Source organism: Lagopus leucura, unplaced genomic scaffold (genome assembly GCF_019238085.1).
Source record: "Lagopus leucura isolate 7727_CA_CO unplaced genomic scaffold, USGS_WTPT01 Super-Scaffold_650, whole genome shotgun sequence".
Taxonomy (NCBI): domain Eukaryota; kingdom Metazoa; phylum Chordata; class Aves; order Galliformes; family Phasianidae; genus Lagopus; species Lagopus leucura.
The window spans coordinates 393,167-412,659 of record NW_024962253.1 but is presented as its reverse complement, the minus strand read 5'-3'; the positions used below and the strand labels follow the sequence as shown (position 1 = coordinate 412,659).

Sequence of the window (19,493 nt, the reverse complement as noted above, 5' to 3'; positions counted from 1 at the left end):
ATTGTCACAGGCTCAGTGCCTCTCAGGTCAGTTTCACTTCATGTTGCACCCCTCCATGTTGGGACATGGCCCCGAGTACCAGAAGGATGTTCTGCGGCAATGGTACTATTTATTACATGATCAGATTCAGATACAAAATAAGGGCCAAGGGAAGAAGAAGAATGTCTGGCAGGGGAAGATGGAGGAACAGGGCTCCCCACAGCCTCACAGGCCCTGGACAAGTATCCCCTTTCTGGTGGGTGCTGTCCCATCAGCGTGTCCAGTGTCTGTTCAGCCCCACTAGCTGGAGGTCACCTGCTCTGCCTTAAGCATCTCTGTGCTGGGGGGCTGAGGATCCCCATGGGCTGGAGGTAGCTCATCCCGAGTCTTCACAGCTTGTGTCTTGGTCAGTGTGGTGTAGATGCCCAATGCCTGCAGGAAATGAGAAAGCCATCAGGGAGGAGATGGGACACACCGGATGATATAGGAACAAAGATGGTCATTTGTCCCTAGAGAGGGCCCTGTGGGACAGCAGGAAGAGTACTTGCATCAGGTCTATGTCAGAAGACAGGGTGTACATAGGGCTGGGACAGAGCATGCCCCACAAGTAGACAGGGCCCCAGCTTTTCTAAAAGGGCTCTGCTCAAGACCTTGATGTTGCCATGCCACATCACCATTTTAAGACAGCTATACGGAGAACAGGTAGCACACAGCAATGCCTTCAGGAACCAAGCCAAATCCCTGTCTACATTCAGTTCCATGCCAGCAGAGAGATGGTCAGGAAAGAGGCAAATTTACATATCAAGCAGACAGAGAGAAGTCAGCACTTGCCTAGTATTTTCACCAGCTTGTTCTGCCCTCTCTTCTACAGCTGCAAACCAGCACAGGCCCATTTTGCAACTAGGGACTGCTACAACCGGGACTGTCTGGTTCCCACAGGATGCTGCAAAGCAGCTGCTCCAGCCCACACCTTCTATTCCAGACCCACATGGTGGGACAATTTCCTCATCTCCACACCTCCTCTTACTCAGCACAAACACCCATCCACCAGGGCAAACTGAGCTGTCACCTTCACTATCCCCCAACAAACAGGATCCCATTGCTGACACTGACCTGTGCTACCATGTGGGTGACATCACCAGTGTTGGTTGGGAGCAGGACCGTGTTGGAATCTTTGGCAAGCTTGGAGAAGGCGCTCACATACTGCTCAGCCACAGAGAGAGAGGCTGCTGCACTGCCATGCTGGGGAGAGACAGATCAGGCTCATCAGGAAAGATGCCGAGTCATGTACCACCAAGAGTTCAACCCAGCCTGTCCTACACAGCAGCACATTACAGCAGCAAAACTCCTCACTGCTGCACAAGTTGCCAACAGACATCAGGGAGGGATGGAGGGAGCATGCAGGAGGGAGGGAGCCATGTGCCACCCCCACTTAAGTTTCACCTTTCTCAATGCTAGCGCCAAAGCTCTGGCTTCACCCAGGAGCCACGGCTTACCTGCTGTGCGAGAGCAGCTGCCAGAAGCTGAATGGCCTCAGCCTTGGCCTTAGCTCTGACCAACATGGCATTGGCTTCTCCTGCAACGAAGCACAGCAGAATGCACATCAGAACTGAGACAAAGCACTTGCAAGAACTACAGCAAGAAAATTTCATTCATGCAAAGCCCCCTTTTAGATAACAATAACCCAGTGTTGTTCTACAACAACCTTCCTGCTTCCCCAGGCTGTGGAGGGGCCTCTAAGGCCTAGCAGAGAGAATGAGCAGCTGAGGAAGCCTGGCCCACAGCAATGCAGTCTGCTCTCAAGGAGAATCACCCCTCCGTACAGAGCAGTGCAGATCCCCCCCAGGCCCTAGTATTCAAGACATATTCCAATACAAGGCACTACCAGCAGCTTTGTTGATTTGTTCGGCTTTCTCAGCTTCTGACGCCAAGATCTGGGCTTGCTTCTGCCCCTCAGCCACATTGATAGCAGACTCCCGCGTCCCCTCTGATTCCAGCACTGTTGCCCGCTTCCGTCGCTCTGCCTCCACCTGCAAAGACAGGAGCTGAGGCTGAATCTGGCAGGCAGCCCCGCACCACACTGCCATTCGCTCACTGCTCAGCTCCCAGTGGGACAGGGGAGAGAATCACAGAAAAAGGAAGAAGTATAACTTCTTTATAAAGATAAAAGCTATTTAGTAAGACAGCGAAGGGAGAGAGAAGTAACACTAATGATAATTATATACACACGCACAGTTTTACAAAATGAGAGATTCACAAAGCAATCGCTCACCTCCCACTGACTGATGCCCAGGCAATCCCCTAGCTACCTCCCCAAAGTTTTTTTAGTTTTTTCACCTATCATAGGGTATCAAACATTGCTTTGACCAGTTTAGGTCAGCTATCCCTGTACTGCATTCTCCCAGCACCCCACTGGGAAGGGCAGTATGAGAAGCTGACCAATAAATGGTCAGCTGACCTTGGTTCTGTACAGTGTTGCTGAGCAACTAAATCATTGGTGTGTTATCAACATTGCTTTTTTCTTCTAGAGCCAAATTACAGCACCATGCCAGGCATCGCAGAGGAAATGAACTGTGTCCTACATAAAAGCAGGACAACAGGTCAGCAGCCCACCTGCCACAATGCTCTGACGGAACCCCACCCACAGGGAGAGGACAGCAAAGACACATTCCTAACATTGCACTTGGACAAGCATGGCTTAGCACAGGGTAAGAAGATGGCTGCAAAACGTTAAGAGATCCCCAGTGTGGGCTGGTTCTCCTTCTTGGGATTTTAAAGGGAGCCAGCAGAGCTTGTGTGTACCAGGCAGGGACCTCCACTGCAGGAATAAGGATCAGATTTATTCAGTAGCTGTGCATTTGCAGCCAAAGTGCCAAAAGGCTTCCTCCCCTGCAGGACAGCCCGGTGCTGTAAGCTCTGGATGGAGAACAGTGGTGCTGAATGGAAAGGGTGGCTTATGTCTCATTCCACACTGTTCACCCAGAGAGCCAAACCTGCATCTGCATAGATTCCTTCACACGTGGGGGCACGTGAATGTCCTTAATCTCATAACGTAGACACCGGATACCCCAGCAGTCTGAGGCTTGGTTGATGGCATCCACTATGTTGGCATTGAGGGACTCACGTTCCTGGAAGGTGCAGATGAAACAGTAGAGAAAAAAGAAGAGAATACAGAGATCAGAAGGGACGCAGACACACCCCCTGGCCAACATTTTCTGGCCAACATTAGCCAGAAAAGCCCTACTTCAGGAGTCAAAGGCAGGGCTAGATGTTCCCACTATCTCTTAAGGTCACATTCTCCCAATGAGGGCAGTGACTAAAATCAAAATTGCTGATACACTGCTGTGCATCGGTGTATAACTGGATACAAAGATCTCTCCCAGGAATGCAAACAGTTCCTCAGACCAGCCCACTTGAACATGGTCAGCATGACACTCATCTTGGGCTTGAGCAAAATGTTGATGATTTGAGAGAAACAGAGCTGCACCATCCAGGTCAGGGCACAGGGCACAAAAACAACTGATGCAAGACACATCATCTCCAAGGACCCACAAACAGGCTGAGAGAAACAGAAGCCAGAAGCTCTCTAAATAAAATGCATTTTGGTATTGAATGTATCAGCCTGGATGCACAGAACCTGCAGGGTTTCGAGAAGCTGTCAGATACTGGCAGCTCCAGTATCCACCTCCCCAGCTCACCCGGAAGACTCTATCAAGGGAAAGTTTGCCAAGTTCAGATCTCATCGTGGTCTGGGCCAATTGGGTCACAGCATACTCGGGATCCTCCACCCCGTAGCTTGCCTGGGAAACAGAAGCAAAAGATACAAAGCCTGTGGTAATGCTGAAAGGGACCTCAGGAGAGGCAGAGTGGGCAAACCTAGCGCTAAGATGAAAGATCTGCTGCAGACATGCTTGCTGAGCTCCTCTTCCCAGAGAGCAGCCCCAGGAAAAGGGTACTTTGCCCACCCACCCGCATAGCACATAAAGGATGGAGCACGTGTTTCAGAGTAAGGTGAGATGGGAGAGGCCAGTAAATTGTGCATGAGGGGCTGCCATGGTGGCCAGCATGCTGAGGCTGCACAGAACCCACTGGGCACAGCCAGAGCTGCAGGCTGCCTCACGCCTTCAGGTTGAAGCTGAGCCTCAGCATAGCAGGGATGGTACCTTGTAGGGATCCATGACACGCAGGTAGAGCACTCCATCAATCTGCAGGGTGACATTATCTGCCAGGAGAGAACGACACATTCTGTTTATCAAAGCAAATGCATCGCACCTCCTCTGAGAGAATTAGCAGAGCTGTGAAAGGTGGACCCTTTCCTGCTTTAGCATGGCAGGTGTTGGCCCTTGGAGGCAGTGAAATTGCTTTTGATAAATTCTTTGCAATACCAGGCAGTGTTATTAGGAACGTCAATGATCATAGATAGGAAGAAGTTAACCCATCTGATGGTGACACAGCTTCTGACTACAGAACACCCATTCTCAGGGAGGGGCCTTCATCCAGGAAACGCTCTCACTGTGGAGGCCAGTCCTTGAATGAACCAAGGGGGGTCCACTCCTTATGGTCGTGTGGAAAGCAAAGGTGAACTGCTTGCACCCGTGCTTCCTGGGCCAATGCTTCACCAGGTGCTCAATCATCAGTTCAGGTCATGACATAACAGTTTCCTAACAGCTGGATTAGCAGAAATACAGATCCTTGTGCAAAAAGGGCTCCTACATCCTCTACCAAGTGCCTTATTTTTACAAAAGAAATCTCAGGCCTTGATATCAAGATGTTTCATGCTATAGTGATGCTAACAGATAAAAGTTTAAATGAGAAATAAACAGGATACTTAACACTAGAATTTTAACAAACGTGCCCACCAACCTGACCTGAAATCTCTGTATGACACAAAAACATGGGAGGATCTTCCTAGTTGAAAATGGAAAAACATATAAATTCTGAAAAACCGATCCCTTTCTGTGATGAACAGATCAAGGCAGTAGTGGAGCAGCCCAGACAGACTGACAGGGTTCTCCTGGTCACACTGCCACGGGTATGGGCAAGCCTGGATCCCCAGGACAGGGCCAAGTGCAGGAGCCTGTGACATTTCTGACCACACTGCTCCTCACTCACCCTGCACACAAGGGAAGGGACAGGAGACAGAAGCCCTTCTTACCTAGGGTGACAGCTGACTGCTCCGGGACATTGATGACGATTTCTTTGAGACTCTGCACATAACGTATCCGATCCAGCAGAGGGATGAGGAAATTCAAACCCTGCGACAAAGGTGCGATTGGACAGTGAGCCCTGAAGCCAGGCAAGGGTTTTCCCACCCAGACAGCTCAGAACAGAGGGAAGTACAAATGAACCCCAAGCACGACGTGCTCCCATTGCTGCCAATAAGTTTACTTCACACACGAGGGAGCTTAAATTACCTAATGCCATAACACCCCTCTACAGGAAATTCGTCTACAAGCAGTTTTAAAAGGATCGCAGTCGGTAAGAACAAGCACAGGCACTCGGACTATCCCCTCAACCCGCGCACAACACACGTGCTCGCTACCGCTCTAGGAACCTGCGGAATCCAGGAGGGGAGAAAAGCGGCTCCTTACAGGCTCGAGGATGCGGTGGAACTTGCCCATCCTCTCCACCACCCAGGCCTCCTGCTGCGGCACGAACAGCACGCCGATATTGACGGGTAGCCCGGAGTTCAGCCGCTGCGGGGCCGGGGCCAGCCACGCCGGGCGCTTCAGCACTGGTGCGCGCTGCGGAAAGGAAAGGCACGGAATGGGGCCGGCGCTCCGCACGCCCCTCATCCCCCGCCGGGCTGCCGGCCTCCATCCGCCCCGCGCGGCGAGAGGACCGGGCTGCGATCCGGGGCTCCCCGCGGCCGCACACGGAGCTCGCGCCGGCCGAGGTCGCCGCCCCGCTTCCCTCGGACCCCAACCCGCTGCGGGACACTCCGAATCCCGAACCCCGCGGTCCCCGCACCCGCAGCAGCCCAGGCCCGGCTCGCCGCGCCGCCTGCGCCAGCATCGCGCCGCTCCCCGCCCGCCGCCCCGGAATGCTCTCCGCGCCGCCCCGCCCCTTCCGGGAGAGCCGCCCGTTTCCTCCTCCCGGCCCGGCCCGACCCGGCCGCCTCGCCCCATGGTTCCGCGGTGCCCGAGGTCGGAGGTCCGGGTTGCGTTTCCAAACGTTTATTAAATAGAAACCAACACAGAAGTACCGCTACTGCGCTCCGGGCGGGGCCCCAGCACGGAGTGCCGCGGGGCGAACCCCCGGCCCTGGGGTGCCGCAGGGAGAGGCCAGCGGGGTTCTGGGGCGAAGGGCAGGGGCAGCTCCTCACCTGGCCCTCACGGGCCCCCTGGGAAAGGGGGGGTTCCACCCGGCCCCTGAAGGGCCACAGCCCCCGCTCCGTGCCATTCCGGCCGGTGGCTGGCGCCCTGCGCGGAGCCGCGCCCCGATATGCACGCACGGTGATGTTTCAGCCACGTGGAGTTGATGCCCCCTCTCGGCCAACCCTCCAGGCTCGTCCTTCGCCCCTGCCCTCACCCCCATCACCCCGACTGCCCCCTGCCAGGAACCATATCTCCAACACCTCCGCACCCCTATGACAATAAATACTAATAAATACAAACTTCTGAACTTTCTGCTCCCAACCCAGGGCCGGGTGCAGGTTGGGAGGAGCCCTCCCCCTCAGCTCCAGCCACACCTCCCAGCTTGCAAAAGTCCTGGGCACAGCCCCAGAGTGCTCCCCAGCCCCTGCCCCTCCTCATAAATCCCCTTTGGTGATGCCAGCTCTGTCCCAGGGCACAGCTGTGACATCAGTGCTGCTCAGGAGGATGGGTGCGTAGGGTTGGGGACACTTCCAGGTGGCTGCGCTTGGTCTCTCTTTTACTCAATGATCCCCAAAGCACTGGGCTGGGCACTGCTCGGTGGCCCTGAGCAAGGGACAAGGTCAGGGCCAGGGTGAGTAGCGAGGGTTTCTTGGCATCTCCGTGAAGGATTTCAGTTCATATGGGATCCCCGAGTCGACCTCAATCGACTTGCGTGAGAAAAGCAGCCGGATGTTGTCGTGAAGGTAGATCTTCCCAGACTTGGAGCTGTGAAATCTGAGAGAAGGATGAAGGAATTTTAGGCGTGCACACAAGGGCCAGGACAGCCTAACTGACAGCAGAGGACACAGCTCCCTTCCCTTCTGTGGCTCCTGATCAAGGTAGCCACATTCCGGTTGCCTTTGGAGGGATAAAACCCACTGCCCTTGGGCAGAACAGCAGCTTCCGCCTCCTTGCAGCCCATCAGTGCAAACAGAGGCTGGTCCCTGCTCCTCCTCACAGCTGCAGAGTCAGGCTGCCGTGTTCCTAGACCACCAGGTCTATAGATTTGGAGAAGGAAACATAGGGAAAAGGGGTCTGGGAGCCCAGGGTACTCGTGGGCAGGTCCCCATCCCACCCAGTATCCCTACCTCAGGTGCATCAGATAGCAGAGGACCCTGCGGGGTGGGTCGGTGCCTGGTGGCTCACTGCAGGACACAGTGGCCCCCTTCTCTTTCCCCACAGGCACCAGGAAAATGCGGTGGCGTAGGAAGGTCATGTGATTGGCAGGCATGTCCTGGAAGTCGTACGTCACCAAGAACATCTTCACCACAGTCTTGTTGGGGTTAAATAAGGTCTGCGGGTAGAGGATGGATGGGTAGTGGTCAGACAAGGTAGGTACTGCTGGGGCATCTGGCCCCATGTCAGTCCCAGGGGGTTTTGCATGAGGCTCAGCTCTTGCCCAGTCCATAAAATCCAGCAAGTGTTGCTCAGAGACCCAGCCAACACAAGTAAGTCATGTCCACCCAACTCTATTCTTGTGCTCCCATCCCATCGTCACTGCACATATACAGTCTCCTGCTGGGGACCCCACTAGCCTTGACCTTCCCCAAATCTCCTGTCCCTGTGTCTCACAGCAAGCACCCTGGGGGGTCCCATGCTTCCTCCACCATGCTTTTTTGTGTGCGTGCAAACTCTTGATAGAAACAGAAAAATTCGATGCCCCATTTTTGGAAGCATTCAAGGCCAGGCTGGATGAAGCTTTGGGAAGCCTACTCTGGTGGGAGATGTCCCTGCCCCACAGCAGTGGTTTGGAACTAGATGATCCCTTCCCAAGGAAGACATTTTACGACTGTGTGATAATGCAGCATGTCCACTTCGAGAAGCCACAGGAGCCCACTCACCACTTGGATGGTTCCAGCTTTAGGAACACTGTAACCCTTCTTTCCCAAGGCTTCCAAGTCAATCACTCCCTGGGGCAAAAGAAACAGCATGTGTGAGAAGGAGAAATGTATTGTCCAGATGGGACCTGGCAGTGCTGAGATCCCATTTCTTCTTTGCTTTGCAGGTTAAATGGTAGTATCCTCAGATGCCTCGTTGCTTGAGCTGTGTTTTCCAGAGACGCGCAGCCCCCCGATTAGAGAACATGCAGCGTCTGGACACAGCCCCCAGTCACCTCCCCCACAGTCCCAGCCCGCCCGTGTACCAGGAAAGGCGAGGGCGCGCTGTGCTCGGAGATGTCGAAGTAGGTGACGTCCACGGGCAGGGTGACATGCTGCGGGCAGTAGGAGCCGCTGGCACCGATCTCTGCGGTGAACCCCTCGATGCGCCCCGATGGTGCAAAGCGCCCTTTCAGGATGGACTCCTGAGAAAGGAGGAAAGCATTACAGACCTTCCAGCACTGTGTAAGGTAAACAATCTGCACTGCAGGCTGGCATCTGCGGATCCCTGTGTGCCTAAATCACCCTTCTGACACAGAGGACGTGCTGGCTAAGCTGTCCTCTTGGTGAACATCTGCTGGCCAACATAGCCAACACGTGCTGGGCCCTTGGACAAGCCACCCTACCCCATGCCAACTGCTGTAGAAAGCAGCTGGCTCTCATCAGGCTCAGCTTCTCCCAGACTGGTGCCAGCCCAGCCCAAGCTTTCAGGACCCACCTCCCTCCCTAGCAGGCCATCACGATATGGGCACCATTACCTCAAAATTGCCCAGCAGAGCATGGCTGACAGTGGTGGTGGCCCAGGATGATGCAGAGGAACGGGTTCCTCTCCGTAGGCTGCTCCGGAGATGTCGCCTTGAGAGAGAGGAGAATATCAGCACGGGACTGAAGAGCAGAGACCTGGGCCACACATGTTCCTCAGAGTGCAGATCCCTCCCCAGTGGGAATGGGGGCACGTCCCTCTCTCCTGCCCCTTTCCTCAGCGGAGGTTGAACTCATTTTCCTAACCCTGGAAGCAGTTTCCCTCCACCTCACAGCCAGGGCTCTTGTGGGTTATGAAAGTCAACCCAACCTGGCCACCCCACTGGGATATAAGGTGCTGGGACCACTGTACTCGAGACCCTGCAGTGAGACCTCGCTGCCACGACACTCACGATTTGAGGCGCAGCCCACTCTTCAGCCTCCTCCCGACTGTAGTGCAATCTGCAGAGCTCTGGAAAGGACATGAAACCAGGAACTGTATTAGGGCAGCAGCTGGGGATGTGCACCTCAGGAGATGCTACCACCCATTGCCCTGTCCCACAGTGGTCCCAGCAGATGAGACAAGTCCCTCTGAGGCTGAGCAGCACAAGACATCTGGGGCTAAAGGGCTGCCCAAATCCAGAGCTGGCTACAAGGGCAGGTCCTCACCCTCCCAAACTGGGCCTGTTGAGGAAAGCAATGGTAGTGCCTGAGCCAAGGGTACAGCACACAGCCTCCCACCCTGAAAACCAGGTCCTAAGGAATGGCAACACATACGACAAAGCTCCCTGGGCAGCCTGGGAAAAGTCCCATCCCCATGCAATCTGTGCAAAGTCTGGGCACAGGGTCATGCTGCCCACAGCCGGGCTCCTACAGCTGCAGGGCGGGGGCCTAAAGCCACATTGCTGTCTCCTTTTAAAGGCACCCCCTTTTCAGGGGTTTTCCTTTCTGGAAGCCACACAAAAGGCAGCACAGCACAAAGGGATGATGGAACTGGCTGGCATGACTGAGAAGGCATGACAAGGGAAGCTACTGGAGAGCCTCACTCTGCTGCTGGGGCAGCCAAGCTGGGGACAGTCACCAAAAAGGGCACGAGGGCAGGGATAGAGCTGTGTCCCATGCACGGTGCATTCCAGCTCTGAGAAGCAATCAGCCAAGGGTGCCTCTGCTTCTGCAGAGACAAGTGACAGCCTACATACTGCCTGTCCTAGGGCCAGCCACCAGCCACTGCCCTTCCCATGCCTGTGTTGTACCACTGGGACAATACGTAATGCCATGCTTCTGTGGGCTACATGCCCAAAAAGAACAGCCCAGGACATTCCCTGCCTCCTCCTGCCCCTGCAGTGACACTCACCTTGGCTGTGGGAAGCAGGTGATTCCAGAAAGGGGCTCCCTTGGCGTCGGTGCTGCGGCAAGCTGTGGGCACTGGGTGGCATGGCAGGGCTCTCTTCTTCCTCACCAGCTGGGATAGGCTCTCATCCTCGGAGCAGGAGTCAGCCATAATCTCACCAGCCGGTAGCAACTTCCTTTTGGCTGGGCAGCTGCTGCTGCTGCTGCTGCTGCTGCTGCTGTTCCCACAGGGTGTCTTTTCCTGGGAGCTCAGGTTGCTAGGCTCAGGGCTGAGTAACATCTGTGGGGCTAGAGGCTCCTTGCACCCATTAGCCACCACCGGCCATTCCTCTGCTTCGCCAGCCCCGCAGCGGTGAGCAGGGCTGCTGCCTGGCTTCTCTCCCCTCCCACCACAGTCCAGCTGGGGTTTTTGTGCAATATTGTGCAAATCAAGGTCAGGTAGGTTATGGTCACTCATTCGCTCCCCATTCTCCCAGCAGTCTGCAAGCTGATTCCCCGGTGGGACCGGGCAACTATCTCTTGTGTGCAAAGTACTGCAAGCAATGTGCTGTGGCCAGAAGGAGGAGGTATCTTGCGGCTTGTCCTCTCTATTGGCCTTAGGGCTGGGACTGCTCACACACCGGTGCTCCACCACCTGCAGCCCACTATGGGAGAAATGCTGGGCAGAGCCGCACAGAGAGAGCTCGTCCACCAGCAGACCATCCTCAAAGGTATCATCGTCCTCCAGGGCAGCCTGCCCCAAGCCCCCATCACGCTTGCTGTCCACCCCACCACCCCAGTGAGTTCGTTTGGGATCCCGCACCCCCTCTGGAGTTCGCTGCTCAGGGTAGCTCCTCTTGAGAGTCGGATGACTGCCTGCTCGTTGCTCCGTGCTCTCGGAGGAGCTGGAGAGATGGGAGAAGATGGAGACCTGGTAAACCTTCTGGCGCTTGATCTCTGTCTCGTTGTAGCCCATGAGGATGCCGTGGTGGGCACAGTGTTGTGAGGAAGGCTCCAAGGCTGCCTCTCCACTGGGTCGGGACAGGCTGGAGTCAGCGCTGTGCTCCGGGGGCAGGGACGTCTCTGTGTGGATGTGCCGCATGGAGCCTCACTTGGCTGGACTCCACGTGGAGTTGGAGTCAGGACAGCCCATGCAGCAGCAGGAAGGGGACAGTAAAGTGCCACAGGTGATGCCAAGAGGGCAGGAGCTAGACCTCTTGCTCAGGATGTCCAGGTGAGCCCCCCAGCATGGGGCTCTAGAAAGAGAAAGGAGTGAGGTCAGGCAAGATCATGGTCCTTGGCCAGCTTTCCAGCCCTGCTGGGAGGCAGGCAGCTCTCCCCTGGGACGGAAGGAGGAATCAGCACAGTGTGGCTTCTCCAGAGAACCCTGTGGCATCACTCACCTGCAGGATCAGCACTTTTATCCCAGCATGGACACAAAGAGGATTCTCCAGCAGGGCTGGAGGCTATTGCGGACAAGTCTGTACAAGCAAGGAGAAGAGGGTCTGCCCTCTGCTGGGGACCTGACATTCTCATACTGCTCTGGAGTGCAGCAGTAAGGCAGGTCAGACCAGTCCCAGGGACTCAGGACTGTGACCCCATCAGCACCAGCAATCAAATCTGTGAGTCCTTGCCAACAAAACCTGTGCCAGCCACATGCGCCGAAGGACGCGGGCTGTCTCAGGCTGCCAGCTCCACAGTAGGGATGGGAACCTGCCTGTGCAACCCAGTGGAACCTGAACAATTATTGCAGCTAGCTAGCTCTGATAGCTTGGACCAGAGTCCTCAACCACATGGATGAGCAATTGAGCAGCACCAGGGGTAGCAGAGACCACCATGGACTCCTGCACCATCCATCCATCCCTGTACTATCCCTAAGACCCATCCTTGCATGCCTGGAGGAGTCAACCACCTTCATGCTGCACAAGGCCTTGATTTTATTTTTACCGTGTTTCAGATGTGGCCATGAGCTGTCTGAATTGATAAACCCTGAAATGTCTGCAAGAGACAAAGAGATGAGAAGTCTGCATAAAAATCAGTGGCATGCCAAGGAGCTCCATCACCTAACGCAGCCTAAAAACAGCCCACACCTGGCAGCTTTGCCCTTTGCCTGTCTCCACAGCTGCCTCTGCTCCTCTGGAGCAAAAGCTTAGGGGCAGGCATGCAAGAGAAGTAATTCTTCGAGCAGGTCAAGGCCATATGGAGACATTTTGACTCCAACTGTAGTATTTTGACTCCGACTGTGATATTGAAGGAAAGGTGCCAGACCGGGGTGGTTGAGCCCAGGAAATTTCTTTTAAGAGAAACGAGAACATGCACCAGTACATGCTGGGGCCAATCGCCTGGAAAACAGCTTTACAAAAGTGCCCTCAGATATCCTGGTGGACTCCAAGTTGCCTATGATCCAATGGTGCACCCTTGCCACAGAGAAGGGCTGTAACTCTTTCCTTCTGCCCAGCACTGGTGAGGCCACTCCTGAGATGATCCAGGAAACGGCCACAAAGATCATTAACAGAGTAGGGCACCTCTCCTATGAAGAAAGGCTGAGAGCTGTAACTATTCAGCCTGGAGAGAAGGTTCAGAGGGGATCTCATCAATACCTATAAGAACTTGAAGGGATGGTGCGAAGAGGACGGTGCTCTTTCTGTTTGCATCCAGTGACAGGACAAGAGGCAGTGTGTGCAACTGAAGTACATCAGGCTTTGTCTGAACACCAGGAAGTTTTTTTTATTGTGAAGGTGAGGTTGTAGATCCTTGCAGATCTATAAAAGCTGCCTGGACATAGGTCCAAGGCAACATGCTCTGTGTGTCCCTACCTGAACTGAGGTTGGCCCAGATGGACACTGACCTCAGCCACTCCATGATGGCCCCCACTCCAGCCTGTCCTGTGTGCCCCCACACTCACCTCTCTGCAGCAGAATCCCACTCCACTCCGGATCAATCTCCCCGTCCCACAGTGGGCGATCGTTGGCACAACTAGCTGAAGACACTTGCCAGCCAGGCACCCCCCAGAAGCGGCGTGGCTGCCGTGGAATGGCTCCCACCATCACGGTGTGCCTCCGAACCTCTGCAACGTCCTCTCCAGCTCTTTAGTCTTCACAGCAGCTCTGAGGGGAAAGAAAAAAGGGGGAGATGCAGGGCTAGCGTGATACAGATGCTCACCAGGAAGAGAAGGGCAGGAGAATATTGCTGGCCTGAAGGGTCACACAAGTAGAGATGGCAGTCTTGAGGTCCAGCCTCTCCCCAGTGTCAAATAAATCTACAGATCATTTAAGGCAGTACTTTCACCTTATTCTCCCTTTAAATAATAAATACTTTAAACTAAGCTGTGAACTCTCACACCTTGCTTGTGCTTTACAGTCTTTACTTGCTTTCCTGTATGAAACCCTGTGTATATGAAGAGATCTCTACTTCAGTGAGGCTAAACAAGGCTAAGTGCAAGCTGTTGCACATGGATCAGCACAATCCCACATATGTGCACGGACTGGAAGAACTCCTTGAGAGCAACCTCGCAGAGAAGGACTTGGGGATTCTGGTGGACAGAAAAGCTGTATATGAGGTAGCAGTGCATGCCTGCAATCGAAAAGGCCAACAGTACTGTGGGCTGCATTAACAGAGGGGAGCAGGGAGAGGGAGGGGACTGTCCCCTCCTGCTCTGCTCACGAGGCCCCATCTGCAGTATGCGTCCAGGTCTGGGGCCCTCAGCACAGGAGCAAGCTGTTGGAGCAGGTCCAAACTAGAGCATGGAAATAATCAGTCTACTGCAACATCTCTGCTACGAAGAAAGGTTTTGGGAGCTGGGCTTGCCCAGCCTGCAGAATAGAAAGCTCTGCATAGACCTCCTTGCAGCTCTTTGGTATGTAAACGGACCTTATGACCAGAAAGGAGACCAATTTTTTACACAGACTGACAGTGATAGGGTAATGGGGAGTGGTTTTAATTTAAAAGAGGGGAGATTTATATTAGATGCTATAAAGCACTGAGGCACTTCAGAGCAGTGAGCTCTCAAGAACAGCTGTGGGTGCCCCATCCCTGAAGGCACTCCAGGCCGGATAGGATGAAGCCCTGGGCAGCCCCCCAGTGGGTGGGAGACAACCAGCCCATGGCAGGGACTGGGACTGGGTGGGCTTTAAGGTTCCTTCCAACCCAAGCCATTCTCTGATTCTACAGTGATTCTATGATTAATTTTGGTGATCATTTCATAGCTTGTTTTCCAAGACACTGCAGTCACCAGAAACCTGTGGGCTTCCAGCTAGTTGCTGATCTCATGTCCATCCACACTTTCATCCACCATGCAGGACATTTTCTGGCCATACAAAGAAAAATACTTGCAATTACTTTCCTCCAGCCAGAGATGCCTGTCAGGAAAGGGAGAAACAGGAGCCTGACTGCCCTAAGACTGGAGGTTGGTTCCCCACAAGTGTTCTGTGGAGCACAGACAGCAATCTCTTCACACAGCACTCACCTGCTCAGAGGCGCCCTTTATGTACGGAGATTTGCAGATAAGCGCAGCTCCCTTGTGGTTGTAAACCACCCGCACTGCAGCTTTGATGCCTGGAAGAGGGCAAGGAGGAGAATCAATCTGAGCAGCAGCTCATGGTCAACACTTTCACAGCAGGCAGGAGACCTTGGGCAATTCCACCCTCAGCTCCTCTGCCACAGGACTTCTTGGAAGCTCTGCAGTTCCAGGAATCTCTGGGTGAAGGAGAAGGCACTGCCCATCACTGGGGACTGTGCGCATCTCTCCCCAACACAGCCTCAGTTGGAGGCTGTCTGGAAGGAAGCTGCTACTGTCCTATTGGACATCTTGACCACAAGCACAAGTCCCAGAGCCTGGAAACAGCAGGGCCAAGCAGATGAACAAAATCCCAGCAGGGATGCTCAAAGGCACCAAATACACAAGTGCACCCCTTTCTAACACTCTGGTCCATCAGATCCTACATCAGTGCAAGGAGCACGTTGCCTGACCTAGTCTGCCTCAGAAAAGATTCTGTTCCCTCATTACATTTCTGGTAACATTTGCAATTAGTCCCAGTTCTCAAGAGCAGGCCAGCCCAAAAGCCACTTCCAACAGAGCCAGGGGAGGGGCACCCCCAGTGAGCAGCCAGAACTGAGATGCAACATGTCAGCTCCCACGGAGCACTCAAACACGGCGAATCAGCACTGCAGCATAACAACCTCCTGGTCTAAAGCCTCAACAAAAGCTCTTTGTGAAGCTCAGCCCCTCCTGGCATTCTGCAGGAGGGAAGGCAGGTGGATGTCTGCAGCCATGAGAAGATGCCATACTGCTGACACACCGTGCTCGGCTCGTCTAGAACAGGGAAAGCTCCAAAATCAGGTAACTGCTTCCCTTTTCCACCTCCAGGAAGGATCTGCACTGTGACTTCCATGGCATGGTCAGCTACTGAGAAGCAAAATCAGCAAAAGTCGGCAACAGTCAGCATGGGGCGGTGAGCAGAAGCCACATCCTTCCTTTACGTGTCCATGCAGGATAATGTGCAGGTGCAGCCTTTGCTCTTTCCTTCTCTGTCCCACGCCCTTCTATAGTCACAGCCCTTCCCAAATCCTTATGTAGGCAGACTGAGCCCTTTGCTCCCCAGCAGCAGCTGCCTCACAGGAAAGTCTGACATCACAAACTCATCCCAAATGAAGTCTCTATGCCAGTCCCCAAGGGATGCCAGCACTGGGCAGTAGTGCATGCACCTAGCACAAGGGGCTGCACCTCACCCTGCCAATCCAGGTGCCACTGTCCAAAGAATCATGTGGGGAAACACCAGAATTCCACAACCTGCCTCAGAAAGTCCAAACACAGAGACTCCAAACTCCTGCAGCCACAACAGGGATTCCAGAGCCCCACTTCTGGAGGTCTGGATGGGATAGCACCAGGTCTGAGTCTTCACTGCCCCACTGAACAGTATGGGTGCCAACTCCTGGATGCAGCACATGAGACTCCCTATGTCCAAGCCAGAGATCCAGCCCCTCCCACACCCAAGCAGCTGTGATTTTGCTGATGTTACACCCCACACTGGTTCTGTGAAATAGGACTGACTAGGCTTTGCCTGCAGGGCAAAGCTTGGCAAGAGCTTCTCCTGTTCACAATGAGCTTCCAGGCCAGTTGGAGGAGATGCCCCACCTGCCTCAGCCCAGCACACAGAGAAACAGGATGGCTGCTGCCAATGCACAGGCAGAGTTCTGTATCAATCACATATTGAAGGAGGAGAAATTTCCCCCGCAGCGCCACCAGGGTCACACTCCAGCTGTGGTTTTGCAGGGCTCTCCCAGCAGCTGGATCCAGAGCTTTCCCCTCTTCTTCTAGCCTGGCTAATCCTGGGGAAAGGCACGAGACTTTGTCAGCTGTAGGACACATTGTGCTAAAGAACCTGCAGGGAAGGGGGCACATTCCAGATGCTGGGAAAGAGACCCTGTGTTCCCTGGGGACACCAAGCCAGCAGACCATGACGCAGGATGACACAGCCAGGTCTGGGGGGTCAGGGACATGGCTTACCTGCTGCTTTCATTCCTATTAGCCCATCCAGGGGGAACACAGGATAAACAAACCGTGGACTCAATCTGCTGGCAACAGAACAGGATGGCAGGAGAGGAAGGGTCCCCGGCTGGGCAATGCAGCAGCTGTACCGCATGCTGGGATGCAGCCTGCAAAAGGATCTGTTGCTGTTTTAACTGTTCTGCACCACACACATGGTGGGCCAGAAAGGAAGTGAGGAGATTGGAAGTAGCTTTGCCAGAGTGGGGAGAGAAAATCTGCCAAGGAGCAGCCCTGGGATAGAGAAAGTTCACCCAATGGAACTCACAGGGCTTTGCAGAGGGCAGGTGGCCATATCTGAGCATCACTGCCTGAGACAGAGCACCATGACTGCGAACTGGTGGGGATGAGAGGGCTCCTTGCACCTTTCACACAACAAAAAATCAGAAAAGCAACCTCAAACTGGCTTTTATCTTGCTCCCTCTTCTGGGCAGTGCTAAGGAAACCTTTGCAGCATCACTGGGAATGAAACAGAATCCAAGCAGTGCAGGAGAGGGGTTGCTGTTACAGGCAAGCACAGAATAATCCTCAGTACAGAACACAAGGCAAGAGAAAAGGCAGTGGAAAACTGCTAGAGAGTGACTGCCTGGAGGATAAACCATAGCTCTGTTGGTCCTATCTGAAAAAAAAAAGGAAGGAAACCTAACCACGGAAAGCATAAGGCCACAAAGCTCCCTGCGCAGGCTGAGAGCAGGGCTTGAGAAGCAGAAAGTTTCCCTGTAGGACAGCAGCACAGCAGCAATACAGACATCAGAGAATGGCTTCTTCAAGGCCTCTGTGAGATTGGGTATGCCACCATCAGGAGAGATACAGACAGGTGACGCTGGGGACACTTCCAGCACCATCCCTGGGAGAGGCGGTAATGGGAGAGAAGGCAGTGAGAGGGACGTGATGGAGCAAACAGCACTTGAAGGGCTGAGTGGGGTGGAGGTGGCTGTGACACTCCCCTGGGCTTCAGGCTGGGGAGGAAGAAGCTCACAGAACGGGAAGCAGGGAGAGGGGAGGAGTGAGGATGCAAAGGGAAGGAATATCCCACCGCAAGGGCAAGCCCTGCTCTCGGGGCTCTGAGGAAGGCCTGCTGCCATGCCAGATTTATACAGCTGCAGTGCCTCACTTGGTGCTGGCCCCTGTGCAGATAACAGAAAGGAAGCTCAGGGGCTGGGCAAAGATGGGGCAAGAGGCAGCGCCCACATTAAGCTTCTGAAAACCACCAGGAACAAACCCTGTTCCTCCCTCTGCCACCATCCCAGCAGATCCTAGAAGGGTCAGAGACCCCTACGTGCTTGGATACTCCCAGTCCCCACCATGAGCTAGGGTTTGCCTCAGAGTGCCTTCCAAACCTCAGCTCCACACATAGGTGCCATGGAAGGCTGTGAAGACACTGAGCTTTGCACCTGCCCAAGCCAGGAGAACACAATGAGAGCTCTCCCAAGAAGCCTGGAGGCTTCACCCCTGGTGCCTGGTTTGCCTCAGACACCTTGCCTTGGCATTTCACATACCGGCAGCAACACTGACAATAGCCTGCAGTGGAAAGAGGAGCTGGCAGGCTCTGCAGGCAGATCCTATATGCGACCGCCACCTGTGTACAGCTTTCCCCCACGTCCAACCCCCACCTGCCAGCCTCCCCTCCATGCACAGCAGCCCCTCACCACCAGGATAGCACAGTCAAAGAATGAAAAGCAGCTTAAAAATCCAACAGGAACATCGAGCTGCTCTCCAAAACCGGCAGCATCCCCTGCCCACCCAGCCCAGCCAGGCTCAAACCTCTGCGATGCAGCCTACAGCGATCAACCCGGAGCCCACGGAGCCCACGGAACCTGCAGCACGCAGAGCGGGGAAATCCCATGCAGCAGCCGCTGGCAGGAGGACAGCCCAGGTTGAGGACAGACCTTTGTCTCTGCCTGCCTGTCTCGATCGCTGCTGGAGGAGAAAGAGGGGGGCGGTGGGGGGGACAGCGAGCAAAGATAACACCCCTAGGAGGGATGTCACAGTCACGTTAATCACTTGGAATTCCAGCCAGCACAGAGCCGGGCGCTGCAAATATGGGCAGCAAATGGAGATGCTCAAAGCTCTGAAATAATTGGATCCTTTCACAAGAGCCGAGCCCAGAAATCAGCGCAGGAATTCAGTCCCGATGGAAGTCGTGCGATCGAATAGGCGGAGAGGCAGGCACGGCACACGCAACGCTCAGCCGCCGCCGGCTCCGCACCCCCGCGCCGCTCCGTTCTGCTCAGGTGTCTGCCCGGCAGCAGCGACGGCACCGGAGGGCCGCGACGGAGAGCCCCGCGCGGAGCCCGGCCGGGGCCGTCCCCTCCCCGGCCAACTTACTCCACTTGTGGCAAGGTGCAGAACCGCTGCCAACGTGAGAACGGGTTTAGCGGAGGAAAGCAGAGGCCTCGGAGCCCTGCCTGGCCGGGAGAGAAGCCCATGCAGAGGAGACCCCCGGAGCTGCCCACCAGACCCTACGGGGCGGTGCGCGGCGCGGAGGGCTCGCGGGCCCGCGTCGCCTTCCCGGTGAGACGCGCGCAAGGCACATGCAGTCTCCTGCTCAGCGCCTCAACGGCGATGAAAAGGCACGGAGGCTTCTGCCAGAAAACAAAGAGGCAGCGGCAGAGCTGGGGGTGGGGAAAACTCTCCGCTGCCCGAGAGGATCCCTGCGGAGGCAGC

At 54.8% G+C, this 19,493-nt stretch overlaps 2 protein-coding genes across 4 annotated transcripts in view; both read right to left on the bottom strand.

Annotated features, from left to right (window-relative positions):
- Window positions 1-89: 89 nt before the first annotated feature.
- Window positions 90-5,723, bottom strand: STOML2 (stomatin like 2). The gene is made up of 9 exons (XM_042862339.1): window positions 5,571-5,723; window positions 5,135-5,234; window positions 4,143-4,201; window positions 3,678-3,779; window positions 2,973-3,107; window positions 1,865-2,009; window positions 1,476-1,555; window positions 1,093-1,221; window positions 90-411 (listed from the first exon to the last, which is right to left on the bottom strand). The coding sequence occupies exons 1-9, from the start codon at window positions 5,598-5,600 to the stop codon at window positions 280-282; spliced, it is 912 nt and encodes a 303-aa protein (XP_042718273.1). The 5' UTR covers window positions 5,601-5,723; the 3' UTR covers window positions 90-279.
- Window positions 5,724-6,827: 1,104 nt separating this feature from the next.
- The window catches only part of FAM214B (family with sequence similarity 214 member B), a 33,125-nt gene continuing 20,459 nt past the window's right edge, over window positions 6,828-19,493 (bottom strand). For 2 of the 3 annotated variants that reach the window (XM_042862408.1, XM_042862409.1), the window contains exons 3-11: window positions 14,748-14,836; window positions 13,188-13,389; window positions 10,308-11,538; window positions 9,367-9,425; window positions 8,971-9,067; window positions 8,479-8,637; window positions 8,177-8,245; window positions 7,424-7,629; window positions 6,828-7,070 (exon numbers count right to left, since the gene is read on the bottom strand). In XM_042862408.1, the coding sequence (XP_042718342.1) occupies window positions 6,917-7,070; window positions 7,424-7,629; window positions 8,177-8,245; window positions 8,479-8,637; window positions 8,971-9,067; window positions 9,367-9,425; window positions 10,308-11,384 (1,821 nt within the window). In that variant the 5' untranslated portion in view covers window positions 11,385-11,538; window positions 13,188-13,389; window positions 14,748-14,836 and the 3' untranslated portion in view covers window positions 6,828-6,916. The other variant, XM_042862410.1, reaches the window with a different exon arrangement.